The sequence below is a fragment of the Rhamphochromis sp. 'chilingali' genome, assembly GCF_963969265.1.
Source record: "Rhamphochromis sp. 'chilingali' genome assembly, chromosome: 16".
NCBI lineage: Eukaryota > Metazoa > Chordata > Actinopteri > Cichliformes > Cichlidae > Rhamphochromis > Rhamphochromis sp. 'chilingali'.
Genome location: NC_137943.1, coordinates 21724469 through 21748386, shown reverse-complemented (window position 1 = coordinate 21748386; position 23918 = coordinate 21724469). Strand labels below are relative to the sequence as shown.

At 40.9% G+C, this 23918-nt stretch overlaps 2 protein-coding genes and 1 long non-coding RNA gene across 4 annotated transcripts in view; 1 reads left to right on the top strand and 2 right to left on the bottom strand.

Moving 5' to 3' along the window:
• The window catches only part of b4galt2 (UDP-Gal:betaGlcNAc beta 1,4- galactosyltransferase, polypeptide 2), a 239931-nt gene extending 237134 nt beyond the window's left edge, over positions 1-2797 (bottom strand). For both annotated transcript variants that reach the window (XR_013974581.1, XM_080906855.1), the window contains exon 1: positions 2368-2797. The gene's annotated coding sequence lies outside the window, so the exon portion shown is untranslated. The remainder of the gene's footprint in view (positions 1-2367) is intronic.
• A 1108-nt stretch (positions 2798-3905) lies between these two features.
• On the bottom strand, positions 3906-11985 carry atp6v0b (ATPase H+ transporting V0 subunit b). Its single transcript, XM_080861444.1, has 8 exons — positions 11627-11985; positions 10799-10847; positions 8954-9037; positions 7734-7811; positions 7483-7552; positions 7245-7296; positions 6058-6248; positions 3906-5639 (listed from the first exon to the last, which is right to left on the bottom strand). Exons 1-8 carry the CDS (start codon positions 11709-11711, stop codon positions 5613-5615), a joined length of 636 nt encoding a protein of 211 aa, XP_080717570.1. The 5' UTR covers positions 11712-11985; the 3' UTR covers positions 3906-5612.
• LOC308383474 lies at positions 10867-19320 on the top strand. The gene is made up of 4 exons (XR_013969152.1): positions 10867-11159; positions 12477-12532; positions 18935-19113; positions 19193-19320. It is a non-coding gene; the product is annotated as an uncharacterized lncRNA (long non-coding RNA).
• Positions 19321-23918: the final 4598 nt, after the last annotated feature.

Below are 23918 nucleotides of genomic sequence, written 5' to 3'. Positions count from 1 at the left end.
TAGTTTGTTTTTAGTTTTAGCTATTTTAGGGGGATATCTGTGTGTGCAGGTGACTATTACTGTGCATAATTATTAGGCAACTTAACAAAAAACAAATATATACCCATTTCAATTATTTATTTTTACCAGTGACACCAATATAACATCTCCACATTCACAAATTTCTGACATTCAAAAACAAAACAAAAACAAATCAGCGACCAATATAGCCACCTTTCTTTGCAAGGACACTCAAAAGCCTGCCATCCATGGATTCTGTCAGTGTTTTGATCTGTTCACCATCAACATTGCGTGCAGCAGCAACCACAGCCTCCCAGACACTGTTCAGAGAGGTGTACTGTTTTCCCTCCTTGTAAATCTCACATTTGATGATGGACCACAGGTTCTCAATGGGGTTCAGATCAGGTGAACGAGGTGGCCATGTCATTAGTTTTTCTTCTTTTATACCCTTTCTTGCCAGCCAAGCTGTGGAGTACTTGGACGCATGTGATGGAGCATTGTCCTGCATGAAAATCATGTTTTTCTTGAAGGATGCAGACTTCTTCCTGTACCACTGCTTGAAGAAGGTGTCTTCCAGAAACTGGCAGTAGGACTGGGAGTTGAGCTCGACTCCATCCTCAACCTTAAAAGGCCCCACAAGCTCATCTTTGATGATACCAGTACTCCACCTCCACCTTGCTGGCGTCTGAGTCGGACTGGAGCTCTCTGCCCTTTACCAATCCAGCCACGGGCCCATCCATCTGGCCCATCAAGACTCACTCTCATTTCATCAGTCCATAAAACCTTAGAAAAACCAGTCTTGAGATATTTCTTGGCCCAGTCTTGACGTTTCAGCTTGTGTGTCTTGTTCAGTGGTGGTCGTCTTTCAGCCTTTCTTACCTTGGCCATGTCTCTGAGTATTGCACACCTTGTGCTTTTGGGCACTCCAGTGATGTTGCAGCTCTGAAATATGGCCAAACTGGTGGCAAGTGGCATCTTGGCAGCTGCACGCTTGACTTCTCTCAGTTCATGGGCAGTTATTTGGCGCCTTGGTTTTTCCACACGCTTCTTGCGACCCTGTTGACTATTTTGAATGAAACGCTTGATTGTTCGATGATCATGCTTCAGAAGCTTTGCAATTTTGAGACTGCTGCATCCCTCTGCAAGATATCTCACTATTTTTGACTTTTCTGAGCCTGTCAAGTCCTTCTTTTGACCCATTTTGCCAAAGGAAAGGACGTTGCCTAATAATTATGCACGCCTGATATAGGGTGTTGATGTCATTAGACCACACCCCTTCTCATTACAGAGATGCACATCACCTAATATGCTTAATTGGTAGTAGGCTTTCAATCCTATACAGCTTGGAGTAAGACAACATGCATGAAGAGGATGATGTGGACAAAATACTCATTTGCCTAATAATTCTGCACTCCCTGTATACAAGTGCTCCGCCAAAACAGCTTTGCGGAAACTGTCTGCATGACGTGACTTTCAAGCTTTCTTTTAAAATATAACACATAAAATATTTGTAAATTATTTACTCAGTAGACATTATGTTCATTATGTAACAGCACTTTGGGTGTGAAGAAATCATGGTTGACAAATCTAACTTCGTTCTGACATTTTAACGTGTTGTTTATCCAAGAATAAAATAGCAGATTAATTAATGAAAATAGCCCTGAGGTCAAGTACATGTGTTACTTGTACACTAAACTGAACATGATTTAAAAATAAGTACTTCTAAAGCCTAAATATACAGCACCAAAACAAGTACTAAAAAGTACAAATACTGCAGTTGTGGTACTTGTACTTCATTGGCTAGTATACGGTCTGTAACAGCAGCACTAAAGTGACACCGTGTCATACATGAGAGAGATGTCAGACTGGATTACAATCTAGGTCCAGTGCTTCTGTGTAAAACGCCTAGTTAAGCTATGAAGACACCCCCTCCTCCTCTTCCTCACTCACATTCCCCTAGTGTAACGCTGCCAGTGCAGGATATGTTATTATAACAGCACCAGCAATTCTGCGAAAAATTGCACTTTCAGAGTGGATTTTTAGAGCTCCGGAGCCCATCCAACTAAACAGGAATGCTGTATGCTGAGATGGTTCATTTACTGTAGAAGATCAGTGATGGGAGGCTCAATGAAGCCTAGTATGGCGGGTGTAAAGATGCTTCTGGTTTGTGGGAATGTGCATGATAACAAAAGAGGGGTAAGGAGCATTGCATTGCGAGAATATTTCCACAATATCCACAAACTCAGTGAAATGTTGAAAAGCTGCAGGAATTATGCGGAATTAAGTGTGCAAATAGCAACAAAGGAAAAAGCGTGTGTACGATGCTTTATGAAACAATGCATCCCAGAAAGCAGATGGAGCACCTACCTTGATGTTGTCAGGCGGATACTTGTATCTGTGCATCTTCTCTGCTGGAGCACTACAAACTGTTCACATCATCCGAGGGAGAGAGAAAAAATAATAAAAAATATTTTTTAAACTCTCAATAAGCATTTAGTTTGAAAAATCTGGGGGACAAAAGAAAACACAAAAAGCTAGAAGCTCAGCTCGACTCTGCTCGGGAAAACTACAGTTTTCCCACAGACTGGCTATTATGTCTGCTCTTCATCAGGGAAAAAGCTTCATGTTGTAGCATTACGCTAGTCAAACGTTAACGCAAGCGCTGACGATATTCTACCGCAAACCGGGAAGAAGAGAGATGCTCTGCTCGTGATTTCCCGTCATCCCGCTGTGTTTTGATGATGATGTTAAGAAAGCAGAGAAAGGATGCTCTCAGGATGTGGCAGCAAGCAGGTCCTTTCGCTCCTGCTGCCTACGGAAGCCTGCGCGCTCCGGGTTTTCCTTCGCTTTTTTTTCCTGATACAAGGCGAGCTGATAATTTAGTATCCAGCTTTTGCCAGCTATTATTATTAGTATGCTGCAGTCATGAGCAAAATAATAATTGTAAGATTTTTTTGAACGATACCCAATACAAGGGAAGTTCAAAAAAGTGATAAAGTCTACATTTAAATTTACAGAGAGACAGATACTTAAAGTAAAAATAATAATATATTTCTAAAATCCCTTTAAATTTGTTTTAAACCCATTTTCTACAAGTTCGGTATGACCGTATAAATATTGGTAAATCCAAGCTTTAAATAGAACAAAATAAAGTGTTGTAAAGGCTAGACAATTACAGGCAGGCTAACTCCGCCCCACTTGCGTTTAGCCTAATTGAGACCTTTTACAAGATTATCTTTAACTCTAAACATCCAAAGTTTAATGGGTTGCTTTGTTGTTGTTTGTTTGTTTTTTCTCTCTATTTTTTCACTTTTACTTCTTTTTGACACTTAAATTGTGGTGTTCAAACACTTTAATTGACCACATGATCTATTTAAAATGTTGCTACATACTTGTAATCGTGCTTTATTTTGTTTATTTATTTTTGACTTTGCTGGCATTTTTAGAGCTGAGATGGTTTGGACATGTGCTGGGGAGAGATATTGGATATACTGGACAAAATATGTTGATGATGAAGATGTCAGGAACAGAGGTAGACTACCGAGAAGATTTTCAAAATCAGCTTTGATGGGCACATTTTAGAGGTCAGCAAACTGATTGTAAGTTTAAAACATTACAGTATATTACGCCACGGTTGTAGGGCTTTCATTGTGATGAAATCATTATTCTTCAACTGCGCAAACTGAAAGATGGATATTAATGTTTAGCTGAGACGTTAACAGGACAAAAAAAAAACTATTTCCTCAAGAAAGTTTTCAGCAGCTGTTTTATCAAGGCAGATGCTGTGGATTTCAGAGCCATCTAGTGGAAACAAGTACAAACTGCAAAGAGTAAAGCGGCCTTTTCATTGGCCTGGGTGACAATATGCTCACATTTAATGAAGACAAACACAGAAAAAGCCATCAGAGATCTCGATTGATTCATTTTATTTTCCTCAAGGACATTTATGAAGGCAGAAACAAAAATCTGATTCTGTTTTTATTATACACAATTTTGAAAAATGAATTATTTTCCAAGTCACCATCACATCAACATAATGTACACACAGTACCACCTACAGTCACTGAAAGCCCGGGGTTTGGTACACAGCCTGGTTCTCCAAAGGCATCTTGGAGTCACATCTGATTATTATCATTTATGAGAGCAAAGACCATCTCACTGCTCCGACACCTTTGTGAGGCCAGACTTCAGTGTTTGAACTCTTGAGTATGTGGAGGGAAAATTTCAAGAAACCAAAACCAAAAACAGGACAATTCACAAAAAAGCCGTGGTCTGTCAGCTCTGTGGAATGATGATCAAAAACATAAGACGTTTTCAAGCTATGTTTACACACACACACACACACACACACCACTACAGCATTTTCTCATTTTAGGCTAAACTCAATTTTATGTTACTGGTAGCTTAGAAAATAATCATTTACACCACCCAAAAGGCTGCTTTTCAACATCTACCCACAGACAACTGAGATTTAAAACATAAATGAATGAAACTTTAAGGAATGTTGAACATAAATGAGAAGAGTTGACATTTTCACACAAGACAAAACTAACATTCAAAAGAAAAGTTTCAATGAAATGAAGATTTGGCTGCAAAATTTGGATGTTTTATTATTATGAATCAGCAAATATAACAGAGTCAGAGATTTGGACCCTTGTTAAATGACAGTAATACCACAGGAAAAGGTAAAACTGGGTATTAATGGTGGTAAAGATTTTACTTTCCTTTCTAGTAACTGACTAGGACAGCAATAAGCTTCTTCTTTTGTTTTACTTCAAGCAAACACTATATCCAACTACAGGAAAGGATCACGACTCTAATAAAAGTGAAGTCAATTGGGAAGTTCTGGCTGCCGGATACGACCGCAAGACTCAACATTACATTTTTAAAGACTGCAGAAAATCTATATGTGATTTGACCAAATTTGACCTCCCATTGAGCCACCCAACCTTAGTGATCAGGAAGCCTGATAAATACTGTATTATGGCTGCTGTGTGGGTTAGGACCATCAGCCTATCAGCAAAGAACAGATTTAAAAAAAAAAAAGGAAACAGATCTGACAGACCAGGCTACAAACACAATGACAAACATCCTCATGCTTCACAGGAAAAAAAGATCACATGTCCTGCGCGCGCGCGCACACACACACACACACACACACGCACACACACAGTTTTTCAAATACTCCAGTCTAATTTTTAACTACCATTCAACAAGAGCGGTCAGATAAAAATGATGCAAATTAAACAGTTATCGGTGTAAACCTCTCCTTAAATGCAGAGTGAATCTGTCCGTCTAGCTGCTCTTCAGACTGCCCCGTTTACTTCTACTGCTCATCAGGCTAAATCATCACAGAGTTCACTCATTTTTCTTTATTTAAAAAAAAAAAAAAAGGTATGAAATGCAAAATATGCTGTTTTCTTCAACTTTCCTTCTTCCCTTAAGAATTAAGAGCAGGGCATGGGTGTACCAACTCTTGTATGGATGTTAGTTAAAAAAAAAAAAATACCAGGCAAATAGAGACATTTAAATAATTTACGATGTATTTACACAATAATCGATCTTTTTTGTTTTGTTCCAGCGTCTGTCTTCTCAGCGTTTGAATGCACATTCTAGTCACCCATCTTTACTTTCGACGTCTGAGGAGAAACAAAAAGCAGTTTTTAATAAACATTTACTGTAAAGAGTTATAATTTTTAAGTCTCTGCAACAACATCTGGGCCTTTGTCCAAACAACTATGTTGTGGAAAGATTGTTATAACAAACCAAAACTATACTAAAAACTTAGTTTGCAAAAAAAATTGTAAACTGAAATAAATTTAAAAAAAAAAAAAACGTGAAATTCTATCACATATTTAGAAAAAGATGTTTTAGCCTCGCTTAGATTAAAGCGAGGCTAAAACCGATAAAACTTAATGATAAGATTGTGATGATTGACAGTTTCTGACCTAAAATAATTAATAAGTGAAATTAAAAACTTCAGTTTGTGCTATGTGGCCATTATTCTCCTGTGAGGCAAAAGATGAAGGGTAAAGGCTTGCAAAAAACTGTATTTACCTGCAGAATAGCTACAATGACACCAAACAGGCCGATGGCACTTCCAAAGATTTCCACAATTAGGATCTTCACGAAGAGGCTGGCGTTCTGGGCATCTGCCAAAGCGGCTCCGCTGCCCACGATGCCGACACAGATGCCACAGAAGAGGTTGGAAAAGCCCACAGTCAGACCAGCTCCAAACATGGAGTAACCTAATAGGACAGAAAACAAAATGAGTCACAGTTCAACCTGAGTAACTCACAATGGAGTCGTCTACATCGTCGTCGTTTCACATCACCACATTCATCTGATTGGCCTTCATCTTAGTTTCATCTGTACAACGAATTCTTTTCCCCCAGAACTGTGCAGACTCTTTTAGTTGTTTTCTGACCTTCCTGTTCCTCCACCTTGTTGTAAACTCTCTGTACATTCATAAAGGTATGCCTGGATTGTAGACTGTAACACCAGTAAACATTTATCTTAAACATGGAAATAATTCTGCGATCATTCTTGTGAGACCTTCGTTGAGCTGGTCAGTGCATTGGGCTCAGTGCTGTAACTCAGGTGGTAGAGCAGGTCACCTACTAACCAGAAGTTCGATCCCAGTCTGCTCCAGTCTGCATGCCAAAAATCCTTGGGCAAGATACTAACCCTATGTTGCTCTAAGATGCATCCATCAGAGTATGATTGCGTGTGTGAATGTTAGATGGTGTGATTGGGTGAATGAACAAGTTGTGTAAAAGCGCTTAAACTGCTCAGGTAGAGTAGAAAAGCACTATATAAGACCCAGTCCATTTACCAATTTTAAGACTCAACCAGATTGCAGATTTGCCCACTAAAATTTTCCATCTATGACAGGTTTATTTTGGCTTGGGGTTGTTTTCAGCCTAATGATGACACCCTCGCTTGCATAGATTCTCTTTGAACAGAATATTGAGATCTCCAGTAAACAGCAACCAAATACAAAGTCAACAATTGAAATCAACTCTGGATCTTTTGTCCTCCTAATCCTTCATGAAATTAAAAGGGCACAGGCCTCACCTGGGCACTGACTGCTTGTCAGTCCAGTTAATTTTGAGCCTCTGAAAATGGGGGCCTATGTATAAACAGGGCTGAAATTCTATTATTGTTATTATTATTATTTATTTTTAAAACCCTAGAATTAAAGGTGAGATTTTCCTATTTCAGTCAGGAGTCTCTTTTCTTACCAGCTTGGTAGTTTCGTGCCCCAATAGTCTCAGGAGTCGTTCCACTGAAGTTCTGTAAGACGAAATAAATCATTTCAGAATCCTTATTCCGGGCTCTACAATGACATTTCACTTGTTTTTGTCTCTTACAACTGCAGCTTAATTTCAAGGTGTCGCTGTCCTCTGTGCAGGCTTCCTTGCATCATTTATGAATTTTTAAAAAAAAGGCTTCCTCAATCATCAAAAATGTGTTCCTTACCTCGGCCATATTGCTGATGACAATAGCCATGATGATTCCATAGATTGCAACAGCTTCACAGAAGATAATGCTGGGGGGAGAAACAGAATAAGCAAGGGTCACCGTCTCTGCAAAACACTGCTTTGGACCTGCAGCAATAAACTGATGTTACTGGTGCTAGATGGAACCATAATTCACTGAATGCCCTTCTTAGCAACGTACAGCTGTTGACGGGAACAAAACAGACAAGTGCTCTCTTTGACGGGGCTTACCTGACCAAATTTTTGGTTTTGATTCGTGGAGCCTTGACGCCACCACCAATAATGCTAGAGCCAGTGACGTAGATCCCCCTAGGAAAACAAGCGGAAAGAAAAACAACATCACTTACAAAAACATTTTAATGTTACAGAAAAGTCAACAGTTGGTATAAATGGAAACAGGAGAAGCATAAAAACACAGCATGAGTTAAATGACTACCATTATTGAGCTTCACTCTAAAACGACCCATTTACACGTAGTATAAATACACATCTTCTGTGATCCAAACGGTTTTCAATGCACTCGAGACTTGTAATGATGCAAAAACAAGGTAAAAAGGATCCGTTTCAACACACAGTGGCAGCACATTTTTCATCTAATGCACTTAATGGGATAAAATACTAAACAATAAAAAGGAGCTCAAGGTAGGCAATTAAATGAAAATAAATCTTCTGAACACTGATCCAAAATAAGCAGCCAGCCCAGAGACTTGTAGGTAATATGTGTGAAAACAAATAAGACGATGTATTTCTCATTAATTCCAAATGACAGGAATGTGTAGGACAATCATGCAGAAGAGATAAGTTATTGAGTGTGTAAATCAAAATTATTAAGCAAACACAGGAATCATTTTGTAATCCAGGAACCTGTGGATCGGCAGGTGGCGGTTTTTCCCCACAGACCACTGGCTGTAGCTGGCCTTTACCTGCAGCTGTTCAGCCAAATCTGCTTTAAAGGAATTCGGTTAGAGTTCTCAGAAGATCTGTGGTTCGATTCCCGAGTCTTCTAGTCTACATTTTGAATTCTTCTTTAAGATAACGAACCGCAAACTGCCCCGAAAAAACGGATCAATGTTAGTGTGTGAAATATATAGGTGTGCAAAGTCCATAAAATAAAGTGCTGTGTAAGTAGGTGAATGTGGTATTTTATGTGTAATTTCTGCAATTTATTATTTCACAATCGAAAACTCTGAATACAAAACAAGAAACTTGTCCAAACATCTATTTTTCATTTCACACAGTTTAATATTTTACAGTTCTACATTTACACCTGTTGTTTTAAAAAGTAAGGTCAAAGGTTTTAGGGAACAGCACTTTTTTTTTTTTTTACTCCTCTTATGTTGAAACAAGACAACTGACAGAGTTTGGCATTTTGTGTAAAATTATGCTCATGTTTTGTAATCAAACATAGCCAGCCATGGATACTAGTATGCACTTAAAGAAGTCTTACTTACCAGGCAGCTCCCACCACAGACAACGAGATGGCCAAACCAATGCCCAGATTGGCCCACATGAAAGGAGAAGTCTCTGTCAGGAACCTGCGAGTAAAGAAGTAAAGCTCACTCAGCCTCAATTTTATAACAACATCATTGTTTGCAATACCTTTTAAAAACACGATGTACACTCTGTTTTAAACTCTAACCTTTTTCTCAACAGTCTGTTAAAATAAATACCTGTAGTGGATAAATCCAAGCTATGCCCTCTTCAAGTAGTAGATGGAAACCACTTCATGCGTTTCTTTCACATCCCAAATTTATTTGGGGAAAGTACAGACAGACCTCAAAAATGTCTCCAGTGACACATTCACTGTTACTTTCACTTTCAACATATACAAATTATCTTGGAAAATGTCTGATCAGCCAAGTGAAACGGATTGGTGCCTCACTATCACTCTGCAAAAAGGGAAAAGGCGGGCCCTGAATCTGTCAAAGAGGAAACAGGCAACGTAGACTAGCTTATGTTGTAAGGCATGTCTCTGTACATTTACAATTGTGCAATGTGGGAAAGGCAGTGCTGTTTTATAACTTTTATTACCCAGAATGTCAATATAATATTTTTCCTGGTAGAACCACTTATAAAATATAACTAAAACAACAGACTAGATGTCAAACAAGGTCAAAAATCATCACTTTCTTAATTCTTTCAGTTGCCCAATTTAGGTGGATCACCTGCCTCTATTTCACCCTATCCCTAGGACCCTCATCTGTCACACCAGCCCTCTGCATGTCTCCATCCATGAAATCTTCGTCTTTTCCTCCTGCCTGGCAGCTACATAGTCAACATCCTTTGTGCAATATATCCCCCCATTTGCCCCTTTTTCAAACCATCTCAGCCTTGCCTCTCTAACTTCATCTCCAAACTGCTTGACCTGAGCTGGTCCTCTCATTTCTAATCATGCCCATTCTGGTCACTCCCAATGAAAATCTTAACATCTTCTACTCTGCCACCTGTCTTTTTTCTTCTTTTTTTTTTTAAGTGAAAACCATCTTGAAACCATACACCATTGAAAGTCTTACTACCATCTTGTAAATCTTCCCTTTCATTCGTGCTGCTATCCTTCTGTCACAAATCACCTCTGACACTCCTGCCCTCCTCCTTTCTGCATTCTCTTCTTCACCTCTCTTGTGTACACTCCATTGGCTTTGTATGGTTGACCCCAGGTATTTAAACTCATTGACCTTTGTTACCTCTTCAGCGTTACACCCATCTCCCTCTCATTCACTCACACTCACATGTATTCTGTCTTGCTTCCACTCAACTTCATTCCTCTTCTCTCCAGAGCATACCCCCACCTACTCTCACTACACATCACAATGTCATATGCAAACATCATAGTCGGCAGAGACTCTTGTCTGATCTCATCTGTCACTGCGACAAGGAGGAGCTCAGAGCGGATCCCTGATCCCACCTTAGCCATCTGTCACTCCTAGCAGACACACCTCACCACTGTCTAGCTGTCCTAAAACATGTTCTACACCACCCTGACTTCTTCACGCAGTACACAGTTCCTCTCTTGGCATCCCATCATATGCTTTCTCGAGATCCACAGTGAACCTCACTCTGACCTTCTCTATAATTCTCCATCAACAGTCACAAAGCAAACATCTGTACAGCTCTTTCTCAGCATTAAGTCATAGTGCTACTAACTGATCATCACGTCTCTTCTTAACCTACCTTCAACAACTCTTTCCTATAGAAAAATGGTGTGGCACGTTAACTTTATCCCTCGGATACTAATGATTTTAGAGTATATATGAATCTTTACCTCCAGACAGCAGCTGTGTACAAAGAATACTTACCATGCCACATCAAAGCGGAATCCCAGGTCAAATATAGTGTAGCAGATCCCTGTGGAAACAGTGACGGTCATTTTTAGGCATATGTGGGAAAAACACGGTAACACTTTAAAGATGAGCCATTTAGTCGACCCGTGTGTATTTCTGCATGAGTAATCTTGTGTTTTGCAGGTTGCGTGAAACACAGTCACACTTCTGTTCTAAAAGAAGCTGCAGCTTCGGTGTGACCACTCACACTCACGTGAAAACCACTGTAGTTCCTACCCAGCACAGTCAGCTGGACACACAAACACCTAGACAGCTAACCTTAGCACGGCGCAAACAGACGACTTCAAACTAAAATAAGAAAAGCGATCCAAGCATGGTAAAATATTTCCAAATCATACAAGGTGTGACACTAATAAAAATAAAATACAATCACTAACATCCAACGTTAAAACCTCTGAAAATTTCTGTTATGAGAGTACGCTGTAAGCTAACTACCCTTAGCTAACAGCATGCTAGCCAGATGCTAACTTAAACCGTGTTGTTTATATAATATGAGCACACAGCGATTTTTAAAAATACATTCAACAACGAATTGGGTTTTCATGTATCCCTCTTATCATGCATTAGTAAACCATTTTTTCCATATGCTAACTAACCTATCGACTATCCCAGTATTTAGACGGGTCCTGAAGTACAGCTGTCAAACATACCAAAAAAAAAATCACAATGTCACGAAGAGACAACGATTAAATACACGACCATTACTGCAAATTACATGAAATATATATTTTCATTCATTCATTTAGCTATTATTAGGCATTTTCCTGTAAAATAAAACCTTACCAACGATTAGTATGGTGCTCCAGAAGGCCAAAGTGACCCCCGTGTAAAGAATGGCGTGTCCGTTCATCATCCACTCTAGTAGCATCTACCCACCGGGTTAACCTGCTGGATCAGCAAGATCTACTTGGCCCAAATTTCAAATCTGATGCCAGTACAGCCCAGGTAGCGATATAATGCAGTTTTACGAAGCGCTATCAGTCGATGGAGGAGGAAGAGAATCAAAAAGAGAAGCTGGGTGATGTCAGCTGATCCGGCTCGACTAGCATGTGACCCAGGAAGGAAGGGAGGGAGGGCTGCGTTCGCTTACGTTTTTACTTTACCCACTGTCGCTTTAAAACAAGCGTTTAAAGCACTCTTTGTGTTGAATTTACTCGGTAATTATTCCACCGTAACTTACACAAATATAGAGTTAAATAAAACAAAACGACACCCAACCAAGGCAAAAGAGGTTTAAATATCCTCGAAGATAGTATCCGAAACCGGAGTGTTGACTGCAGCGCGCACAGTGGCCGAAAGATGTCCCTGTTGAAATATATATGGCGCAAAGGCAACAAGACTGCAGTGTACACGATTTATAAAGGAAAAACCCAATCAATACTAAGTCTATTTGACTGTTCATTTTTATCCTATAATTAAATATAGTTAACTTGATAGGACATGTGCAAGACAATAACTTCATCCTTAGACCACGAGGGACACTATTATTTTTCAATAAGTGCAAAAATGCTGTGATGGAAATGTTATGGTCTTTGTAATAACCTGATATCATCTGAATAATTATGGGAGATTTGGGACCAACATGTTGAGCAGTTGTGTTTTGGATAAATGTTACATATTTTTCCTCTTGCAGTACTTAAGATATCAAATCAAGGCCAGGGGGCAGGGAAGCTGTTCCCATGACACATGGTAGGGAAACACAACAGTAAGACACTTCATGTTGGCTTTTTTCTTTAATTCATTACCTGTTTGAAACTTTGTTTGTTTGCTAAGCCACTTAACACCAACCTGTAAATAATTCAGGCATCGAAATGACACTTAACTCCAACCGGTGTTTCATTCACACATGATACTTAGCAAAGAACAGATTTAACAGTTGCATATTCACACACTTTGCTACTAGCAGCCTGTTGCAAAAGTACAACATTTCTTAGGTTGAATCTACAAAAAATGCCAAATATAACACAGTTTTATATTCATTGGCACTGACAAGGTGATTCCCAAAGATCTATTGGCTGAAAACTTGGTACATATTGGCATGGCAAAAAAACTGAGGAAGCTAAACAATTGGGGGACAAAAGAAGATATTTCAGACTTGGATGTAATTATAAATGCAGAAAGGAACCATCACATCCACTATGTAGCAACATCTCAAAAAATAAAATTGTCAATACTTTCAGTGTTCAGAAATGCAGTGATCCTAAACATACTGCAAATGCAGTAAAAACATACCTCGATTGAAAACCACACAATGAAACACTATTAGTCATGGACTGGCCTCCCCAGAGGGGAGAGATGCTTGATCCATGTCTCAAGTCAGTATTTGGTATGACCATGGCCATACCAAATACTGACTTTCAAACGTATTAGAATTGTATACAGTATTGTGCATATGTATATAAAATAAAACACATTTCTATTTGCAAGCACTATCTGCCTTGTTGCAAGTGTTCCGTCACAGATTACTAATTCTTACATTATTTGAAAGCTAGACACTGTGCTTTGACGCTCTCGGTGTACTCTCAGTATACTCCAGATTTCTGTTGAGGTATGTCTGCTCATCCTTTTAGAACTGTATAAAAGATTTCCTGTGTGTTTCAGCTGAAATACAATAGTATACAAGAACGTATGAAGCACTCTATCACCAAAGCCTTAAATGAAAGTTTTGAAGTTTTGAAGTTAATCCTAGTAATCCTTTTTTTGTTTGTTTTTTCAACTACTGTGAAATTTAGAAGAAAAACAATAACCTTGCATCAAATGAAAATGCCATGACACTGCGTTACTCATTATCTATAAAAGCTATTTTTCTTGAACTGTTTCTTTCATTTTCACTGATCTGTATACTTTTTTTTTTGCTGAGCTATACATCTTCAAAAAACTATCAAAATGCAATACTGAAGCACTGTTATATCTCTATGTGGAGTTTTTGAATTAATGTTGAACTTCTTTTTAGTGATGAGCCACCAGTTCTTTATCTGTTATTCTTCTTATAGACTCATCTTCATTAAAATGCAGATGAATGAACTGCACATCAAGTATGTTTTTATGACAAAATCCACCAAAGCAGGCCTACAGCTAGGATTTGGGAAGCTACACCATTGATAACAAAATGACATTTGCATGTGTGATAACATAACGTGTGTCATGTCAAACATGTCTCTCAGCAACATGAAAAGAAGCAAAAAAAAAAAAAAATCCCCCATAAACCAGTTTTCCATGTGACTGACAGCTCAGAGCCAAAAGCAATTCAGAAGTCTGATTCTCCCTTTTCATTAATTTCAAGTTGAACAGCGACAAGGGGCAGTACCCTCCATGGAGAAGGAAGCTAGAGGGCAAGATCAAAGTAGCACGGAGGGAGGTTAGCCAACTAACGGAGTTGCAGCAAGGTGCGACAAAGAAGGTGCATAAGAAATACAGCAAGCTGTCCATACCTCAGGCCTTGGAAACTGCCAAGCAAAGACTTACAGCCTTGGCCAGCCGCTTGAGGAGGTACACCAGAGAGATAGAAGGCAGGAGAATAAACCAGCTGTTCTCCACAGAACCAGCAAAGGTGTACTCTCAGTGGCAAGGGAACAATAAGAGAACAGCACCACCAAGGCTGGAGACGGAGCAATACTGGAAGAGCATATGGGAGAAGGATGCAACCCATAACGGCAATGCTCAGTGGCTAGAGGATCTGAGGGCAGACCACAGCGACCTCCCTGAACAGGGTCCAGTAACCATCACAGTGGCAGATATCCAAGAAAGGGTCTCCAGTATGAAGAGTTGGACAGCACCAGGGCCCGACATGGTTCACGCCTACTGGCTGAAGAAGCTGACTGCACTCCATGAGCGTCTGGCAGCACAAATGAACCAGCTGCTAGTTAACGAGAGATACCCGGAATGGCTAACCGAAGGTCGGACGGTCCTGATCCCCAAGGACCCCAAGAAGGGACCGGTCCCCTCCAACTACCGACCAATAACCTGCCTCAGTACTACATGGAAGCTCCTGTCAGGCATCATATCGGCTAAGATGAACAGGCACATGGGTCAATACATGAGCGGGACACAGAAAGGAATTGGCAAGAATACCAGAGGCGCAAAACACCAGCTACTGGTAGACAGAACAATCAGCCGAGACTGCAAGACCAGACTGACAAACCTGTGCACTGCCTGGATTGATTACAAGAAGGCCTATGACTCAATGCCCCACAGCTGGATACTGGAATGCCTAGAATTGTACAAGATCAATGGGACCCTAAGAGCCTTCATCAGGAACTCAATGGGGATGTGGCGTACAACACTAGAGGCCAACTCCAAGCCCATAGCACAAGTCACCATCAAGTGCGGGATCTACCAAGGAGATGCTCTGTCCCCACTGCTGTTCTGCATAGGCCTGAACCCCCTCAGTGAGATCATTAACAAGACTGGCTACGGATACCGACTACGGAACGGAGCAGTTGTCAGCCACCTCCTGTACATGGATGACATCAAGCTGTATGCCAAGAGTGAACGAGACATCGATTCACTGATCCACACTACCAGGCTATACAGCAATGACATTGGAATGTCGTTCGGACTGGAGAAGTGTAGTCGGATGGTAACAAAGAGAGGGAAGGTAGTCAGAACTGAGGGGATTGAACTACCAGAAGGCAACATTGCAGACATAGAGGACAGTTACAAGTACCTGGGGATCCCGCAGGCAAATGGGAACCATGAAGAGGCCGCTAGAAAGGCTGCAACCACCAAGTACCTGCAGAGGGTCAGGCAAGTCCTGAGGAGTCAGCTGAATGGTAAGAACAAGATCCGGGCCATCAACACGTACGCCCTGCCCGTGATCAGGTACCCTGCTGGGGTAATAGGCTGGCCAAAGGAGGAGATAGAAGCCACTGACATAAAGACAAGAAAGCTCCTTACCATGCATGGAGGGTTTCACCCCAAGTCCAGCACCCTGAGGCTGTACGCTAAGCGGAAGGAAGGGGGCCGGGGACTGGTGAGTGTCAGCACCACAGTCCAGGATGAGACAAGGAACATCCAAGAATACATTGGGAAGATGGCCCCAACTGACCGAGTGCTCAGTGAATACCTCAGGCAGCAGAAACCCAAGAAAGAGGAGGGAGACGAGGAACCATCATGGAAGGACAGGCCCCTGCACGGTATGTACCACCGGCAGATAGAGGAGGTGGCTGATATCCAGAAATCCTACCAGTGGCTGGACAAAGCTGGACTGAAAGACAGCACAGAGGCACTAATCATGGCAGCACAAGAACAAGCTCTGAGTACAAGATCCATAGAGGCTGGGGTCTATCACACCAGGCAAGACCCCAGGTGCAGGCTGTGTAAAGATGCCCCAGAGACAATCCAGCACATAACAGCAGGGTGCAAGATGCTAGCAGGCAAGGCATACATGGAACGCCATAACCAAGTGGCCGGCATAGTGTACAGGAACATCTGTGCCGAGTATAACCTGGAAGTCCCGAGGTCAAAATGGGAGATGCCCCCAAGGGTGGTGGAGAATGACCGAGCTAAGATCCTGTGGGACTTCCAGATACAGACGGACAAAATGGTGGTGGCTAACCAACCGGACATAGTGGTGGTAGACAAACAGAAGCAGACGGCCGTAGTGATTGATGTAGCGGTTCCGAATGACAGCAATATCAGGAAGAAGGAACACGAGAAGCTGGAGAAATACCAAGGGCTCAGAGAAGAGCTCGAGAGGATGTGGAGGGTGAAGGTAACGGTGGTCCCCGTGGTAATCGGAGCACTAGGTGCGGTGACTCCCAAGCTAGGCGAGTGGCTCCAGCAGATCCCGGGAATAACATCGGAGATCTCTGTCCAGAAGAGCGCAGTCCTGGGAACAGCTAAGATACTGCGCAGGACCCTCAAGCTCCCAGGCCTCTGGTAGAGGACCCGAGCTTGAAGGATAAACCGCCCGCAGGGGCGTGCTGGGTGTTTTTTATATATATATATATATATATATATATATATATATATATATATATATATATATATATATATATATATATATACACACACATATAGTATATACACTGGGTGAATGTGCAGTAGTAGCAGCAAGCAGGTGAATTCTGTACATTAATATGAATAGACATCTGACTATTTTACAGGATAGACAATATAAACATATTTAAAATTAAAGGAATTGAAATGTACATTGTGCCTTGGTTTAGTGTCTGGAAGAGTCCTGTCTCAGTCAATTATAGATGATGTGAGAGGGCGGGTGTGTGTGTTTAGGGCACGGATGGCTTGGGGATAGAAGCTCCTCTTGAGTCTCTCTGTCCTTGCCCGGAAGATGCGGAACCTTCTACCAGATTGCAGAAGTTGGAACAGTTTGTTGCCAGGATGGGACGGGTCCTTCAGTATCTGCGCTGCTCTAGTCCGGCATCTCCTGGTGTAGGTGTCCTGAAGCGGGGGGAGAGCAATCCTGCAGCAGCGTTCTGCTGTACGGATCACTCTCTGGAGAGCTTTTTGGTCCTTCACACAGCTGTTCCCGAACCACGATGTCATGTTCTGTGTGAGGATGCTCTCCACAGCGCCTGTATAGAAAATCCTGAGGATCTTTGGAGAGACCCTGAACTTCCTCAGTTGTCGTAGGTGATACAGGTGCTGCCTAGCCTTTTTGGTCTGGACCTGAATGTGGGCAGCCCATGTCAGGTCTGAGGAGATGTCGACACCAAGATACTTGAAGGACTGCACCCTCTCCACTGGAGCTCCATTGATGATAATGGGCTTGTAGTCTCTGTGCTGACCCCTTCTGAAGTTCACCACCAGCTCCTTGGTCTTGCTGACATTCAGCATTTCCCCTGAAATGAGGCTTTTGAACTTTGGTTGTCTGGTTTTGTACCCTGGATTGATTATAATAAAGTGTAATGCATTGCTTTTTGAATCTGTGAACATACCAACACTCTCTAAAACATTTCTTTTCAGCAGAAAATAAAGCCTCATCCTGCATTTCTCCTCATTTAAGACGTATAAATGTTCCACTTTAATGCTGCTTAGAGACTGCTTTATAATCACTGAAAGATAAAATTTTTTTTAAAAAAGCCCAGCTTCTAACAGTGTCTGCCATGAAAGTTATGACGGAAAAAACCACAACTCCTACTTCTCCCAGAAATCGACTAATATGGTAGCACTTAGCAAACTAGAGCAGAGGCAGCGTTTTCTAAAGAGAGGGTTTAAGACTAGCTGTTGAAACTGGGGATACTAGAGTTCATTCTATGTTTATTTACAGCTGTTGAACACATTTTTAACATAACCCTGGGATGTTTTTCTCTTATCCAACAAAAATCCTGTGAAGTGGAAAAACAAATTGCTAAAAATGCCCGGACTTTATAATTGCTTACATTTTGTGCAGTTTCTGACATGTTATCATGATTTCTCCTCTAAAGTAGTCCAAAGAACATGATTTTCACCCCCTATAACTCCTGACCATGATTTTAGCATGTGTGGACTATTAACTAATTACTTACAGAAAGTACAGCCTCATTCACTTGTAGGGTTTTACATATCAGGGTAAAATGAAAAAAATCTTTGGTAAGTCTTAGTAAGTCTTAAAATAAATTAAATACAACCTCAGATGAATGAAAACTGAGAATAATTAAAGAAAGAAAGAAAGAAAGAAAGAAAGAAAGAAAGAAAGAAAGAAAGAAGCTTCTCAGATGAGAGGTTAAACATCTTCAAGGCCAAAGGAGCTTGCAAAGAAAAGCGTCTGGACTTCTTTAAGTACTTAAGTACTTTTCTTTGCAAGCTCCTTGGACTACAACGACCTGGACGACTGAAAACCTTCACAGACAAATAATGTTATTATTCAATTAATTATAACATAATAAAGATCATCTGGTCGTTAAGAAGCCTTAAAGTTTGGTAAATACAACCTCAGATCAACTGTGAAACTCTATCGTTGTTTTTTAACAACAGCTAAGCCAAATATTTACAAATTAAGTACTCTAAGTCATGTGACAAAAAGGTTTTACTGTCATGGCCTGGGTCTAGGGACCCAGGGCTCATGTATTTTAGTGTATGTTTATGTTTATATTTTCCGTGTGGTATTTTGATTTTCTCTCCTTTTTTCTCCTGGTTTCTCCGTGTGAGCTTCCGGATGTTTTGGTTCGCTGAGGAGACTGCGAACCCGGAAGTGTTTCTTCACTCGAGACAGCCACACCTGCCGCTCGTCCTCCTCTGCCAGCTGCAGCAGATTACACTCGTCAAGGGAGCGGTATTTAAGACTGCAGCTGAGCTGAGGCCGACGCTGGATTCTTGAGTCAGAGCGCGTCAGTACAGCCGTGGACTTTTGTATAAACCTTCGAGATAATAGATGTCCTGCTAACCTTAATGTGTTTGTGTTGCCAGGAATCTGGAGCGGAGTGTGTTTTGAAGTCACGGTGTAGGAGTTTTTTGGAGTCGCCACTTTTCACCTTTCACGGACATCTGCACTGTGTGGGATTCAGGGAGAATCGCCACAGGACCACAGTGCCTGGATTTTGTATATAGTTGTGGGTTTTCCACCCCCTGTCAATAAATCCACTGTCCTTCACTAAAAGTCTCGCGTTTGGGCCCTACTTTCACTGCAACTCCACGGTCTGCCGTCGCAGCCCGTGACCTTTATTGGACTCTGTGAAGTCCTGTGCAAAACTTAATATACCCAATGATTTGGTAACCTGTTCAATGACCTTTAGCAGCAATAACTTGAAAAAAAAATGCTTTCTGCATGACTCCATCACTCTGTCACATGGTTGTGGAGGAATTTAGGTCCACTCTTCTGTACCACATTGCTTCAGTTCATTAAAATGTGTATATGCTCATGCACAGCTCTGCCACAGGATTAGAGTCAGGTTGAGTCGGCCATTAAAACACCTTAATTCTTTTCTTTTTCAGCTATTATATCATACATATGCTAAGAATATTATCCTGTTGAATGACCCAGTTTCGTCCAAGCTTTAGGACAAATGTGAGGCCTGATGACCTCACATTTGTGTGCAGTGTGTTTTGAAGTCACGGTGTAGGAGTTTTTTGGAGTCGCCACTTTTCATCTTTCACGGACATCTGCACTGTGTGGGATTCAGGGAGAATCGCCACAGGACCACAGTGCCTGATGACCTCACATTTCTCTCTAGAATACTTCAGTGTACAGAGGAGTTAATGGTTAACTGCAAGGTGTTCAGGTCCTGTGGCTGCAAAACAAACCCAAATCATCACCACCGTGCTTGATAGTTGTTATGAGGTGTGTCCCGATGTGCTGTGTTCGCTTTTCTCCAAAAGTGTTACTGTTAGCACCAAAGCTGCACTTCTCTGTCTGAAGGACATTGTTCCAGAAGTCTTGTGGTTTGTTCAGATACAACCTTGCAAATGTAAGCAGTGCTGCCATGTTGGTGTTTTTTTTTTTTTTTTAGAGAAAAGAGACTCCTGGAAACCCTTCCAAACAAGCCAAACCTGTTCAGTATTTTTTTTTTAATTGTACTGTCATTTTTTTGCAGTTCTTTGAGCATTGCACAATCTGACCTTGTGGTAAATTTGCTGATACACCCATTTCTAGGAAGAATGTGGCATTGTATCGATGCACACCTGAACCCTCCAGACCAGCAAACTGCCAAAACGTGTACTGGACATGTTCATGCATTAAATATGGCATCAGAAATAGCACACCCTTGCCTCAGATAGCTGGAACAGAAAGAATAAAGGCATGAATCAGTTAGGAAGGCACTCATAAGAGCACATTACTCCAACATGTCCAACAGATCCCTTTGATTCAGCCTGTTTAATGTTTCCTTCCATTTTGTACTTCACACAAGGTTTTACTCCCTATCTGCCAGGTCGTCTTGTCCTGTTCATTTTTTGTCTCAGCAGTCTTGAACTTTAACTAAATGACATAAAAGTACATTTCTCATTGGAATACAATTCTCTCTGGAAACTACTGAATCAGACATTTCAGGCTCTAAAATGCAAACCAACCAACAAACACCTAAAATAGAATAATACTGTGGAAAAAGCCAAGGTTTAACCACAATCTAATGTGTTTTACAGTGTTTGGGGAATACAACCGCAATTAAAACATATCCGATCCCGCCTATTCACTTTGATCCTGTTAGTGTAATGAGATTCTGAGTAGTGTCAATTAAAATGAAGATGCTGTTAGCTTTGTTCATTATGTAAAGTACAAACAAGAAAAAAACAAAACAGACCCTTCCTATGAATAACAAATGAGACAGGGAGACCAGCACCAGCTCCTACATAATTTTAATATTTACTTAATAAATATTCCAGTTTGCTGAATTATAAATATAACAAATCAAAGTAAAAAAAGAGAGAGAGAAAAGAAAGACCAGTAGGATCAACAACAAAAACAACAAAACACAATAACTACTTAGGAATAATATGATGGTAACAAAAAATAAATAGACAGAAAACCTCCCCCACATATAAACTGTACAAATAGGAGATGAGACGAGAAGCAAATTCTGAGATTAGTGCAGCTCAAGTTACTCTTCTGAACAATATTTAGGGCATATAGAGTTTACCAGTAAGTATATAAGTGCTGAACTTTCAGAAACAGCCGCATATTTGCTTCAGTAACTGGCCCTCGATTTGAGTCAGACTTAAGCAACAGTTTGGCCATTTATTCTTGAGGCTGACGGTCCTGTCATAAGCTGCTCACAAACAAAGGCGGGCATAGTCAGAAGAGGTTCTGAGAGTCATTTATTTATGCCGGCCTCCCAAAGTGCACAAAGGAATATAAAACAATAAATAAATTACAAAAAAAAAGTCACGGCAAAATCTAATTCCAGCGTCTTTTCCACAGCTCGAATCACATAACTCAGCGACGTCATTTCAGAGATCTTTGGTCACGTGATATTCTGATAACCGGCCTCGATAGGGCTTCATTTGAACACGCCCCCTTTACTAGACAGAGACACTTTTTTTTTTTTGCACAGAAATGTACAACAATTATGGCAATCTCTACAAAGATTCTATTTTCCCAACATGAAGTAGTATCAGAACAGGCTGAATTCCAACATATAGAAGATAGATAATGAACAGGAAGTACAGTGGGGCAAAAAAGTATTTAGTCAGCCACCGATTGTGCAAGTTCCCCCACTTAAAATGATGACAGAGGTCAGTAATTTGCACCAGAGGTACACTTCAACTGTGAGAGACAGAATGTGAAAAAAAATCCATGAATCCACATGGTAGGATTTGTAAAGAATTTATTCGTAAATTAGGGTGGAAAATAAGTATTTGGTCACCTCAAACAAGGAAAATCTCTGGCTCTCACAGACCTGTAACGTCTTCTGTAAGAAACTTTTCTGTCCCCCACTCGTTACCTGTATGAATGGCACCTGTTTGAACTCATCATCTGTATAAAAGACACCTGTCCACAGCCTCAAACAGTCAGACCCCAAACGCCGCCATGGCCAAGACCAAAGAGCTTTCGAAGGACACCAGGAAAAGTTTTGTAGACCTGCACCAGACTGGGAAGAGTGAATCTACAATAGGCAAGCAGCTTGGTGTGAAAAAATCAACTGTGGGAGCAATCATCAGAAAATGGAAGACATACAAGACCACTGATAATCTCCCTCGATCTGGGGCTCCACACAAGATCTCATCCCGTGGGGTCAAAATGATCATGAGAACAGTGAGCAAAGATCCCAGAACCACAAGGGGGGACCTGGTGAATGACCTGCAGAGAGCTGGGACCAAAGTAACAAAGGTCACCATCAGTAACACACTACAACGGCAGGGAATCAAATCCCGCAGTGCCAGACGTGTTCCGCTGCTGAAGCCAGTGCATGTCCAGGCCCGTCTGAAGTTTGCCAGAGAGCACATGGATGATACAGCAGAGGATTGGGAGAATGTCATGTGGTCAGATGAAACCAAAGTAGAACTTTTTGGTATAAACTCAACTCGTTGTGTTTGGAGGAAGAAGAATACTGAGTTGCATCCCAAGAACACCATACCTACTGTGAAGCATGGGGGTGGAAACATCATGCTATGGGGCTGTTTTTCTGCCAAGGGGACAGGACGACTGATCCGTGTTAAGGACAGAATGAATGGGGCCATGTATCGTGAGATTTTGAGCCAAAACCTCCTTCCATCAGTGAGAACTTTGAAGATGAAACCAGGCTGGGTCTTCCAACATGACAATGATCCAAAACACACCGCCCGGGCAACAAAGGAGTGGCTCCGTAAGAAGCATTTGAAAGTCCTGGAGTGGCCTAGCCAGTCTCCAGACCTCAACCCCATAGAAAATCTGTGGCGGGAGTTGAAAGTCCGTGTTGCTCGGCGACAGCCCCAAAACATCACTGCTCTCGAGAAGATCTGCATGGAGGAATGGGCCAAAATACCAGCTACTGTGTGTGCAAACCTGGTAAAGACCTATAGTAAACGTTTGACCTCTGTTATTGCCAACAAAGGTTATGTTACAAAGTATTGAGTTGTATTTTTGTTATTGACCAAATACTTATTTTCCACCCTGATTTACGAATAAATTCTTTACAAATCCTACCATGTGGATTCATGGATTTTTTTTTCACATTCTGTCTCTCACAGTTGAAGTGTACCTCTGGTGCAAATTACTGACCTCTGTCATCATTTTAGGTGGGGGAACTTGCACAATCGGTGGCTGACTAAATACTTTTTTGCCCCACTGTACAAACAACAACAAATAAATAAATAAAAACAAACCCCAAACAGAATCAAAGCAAACAAACAAACAAACAAACAAACAAACAAACAAACAAACAAAAAGATGTTATACCTTAGGGGTTTTCTAGCAGATCTAGTTCAATAATCATATGATTCAGAACCAGAGCTTGTTTTTTGTCCATACATGTAACAGATGAGAGGAAGAGGCAGAGTTCTTTGTGAAAAGTAAAAAAGGACAGCTTTGTTTTCAGAAAACGACATTTGTGAATGAAGAATTTGCCCATAATAATTATTACATTTAGAACATTTTCAAGCTTCTTTTCTTTTCTTAGAGAACCAAAGATACTATCATTTTTAGAAAATTCAAGTAAGTTTGGAATCTTTTGAAAGAGCCAGTAGTGCACATCGTTCCACAGGGCTTTGCAGAATATACAAT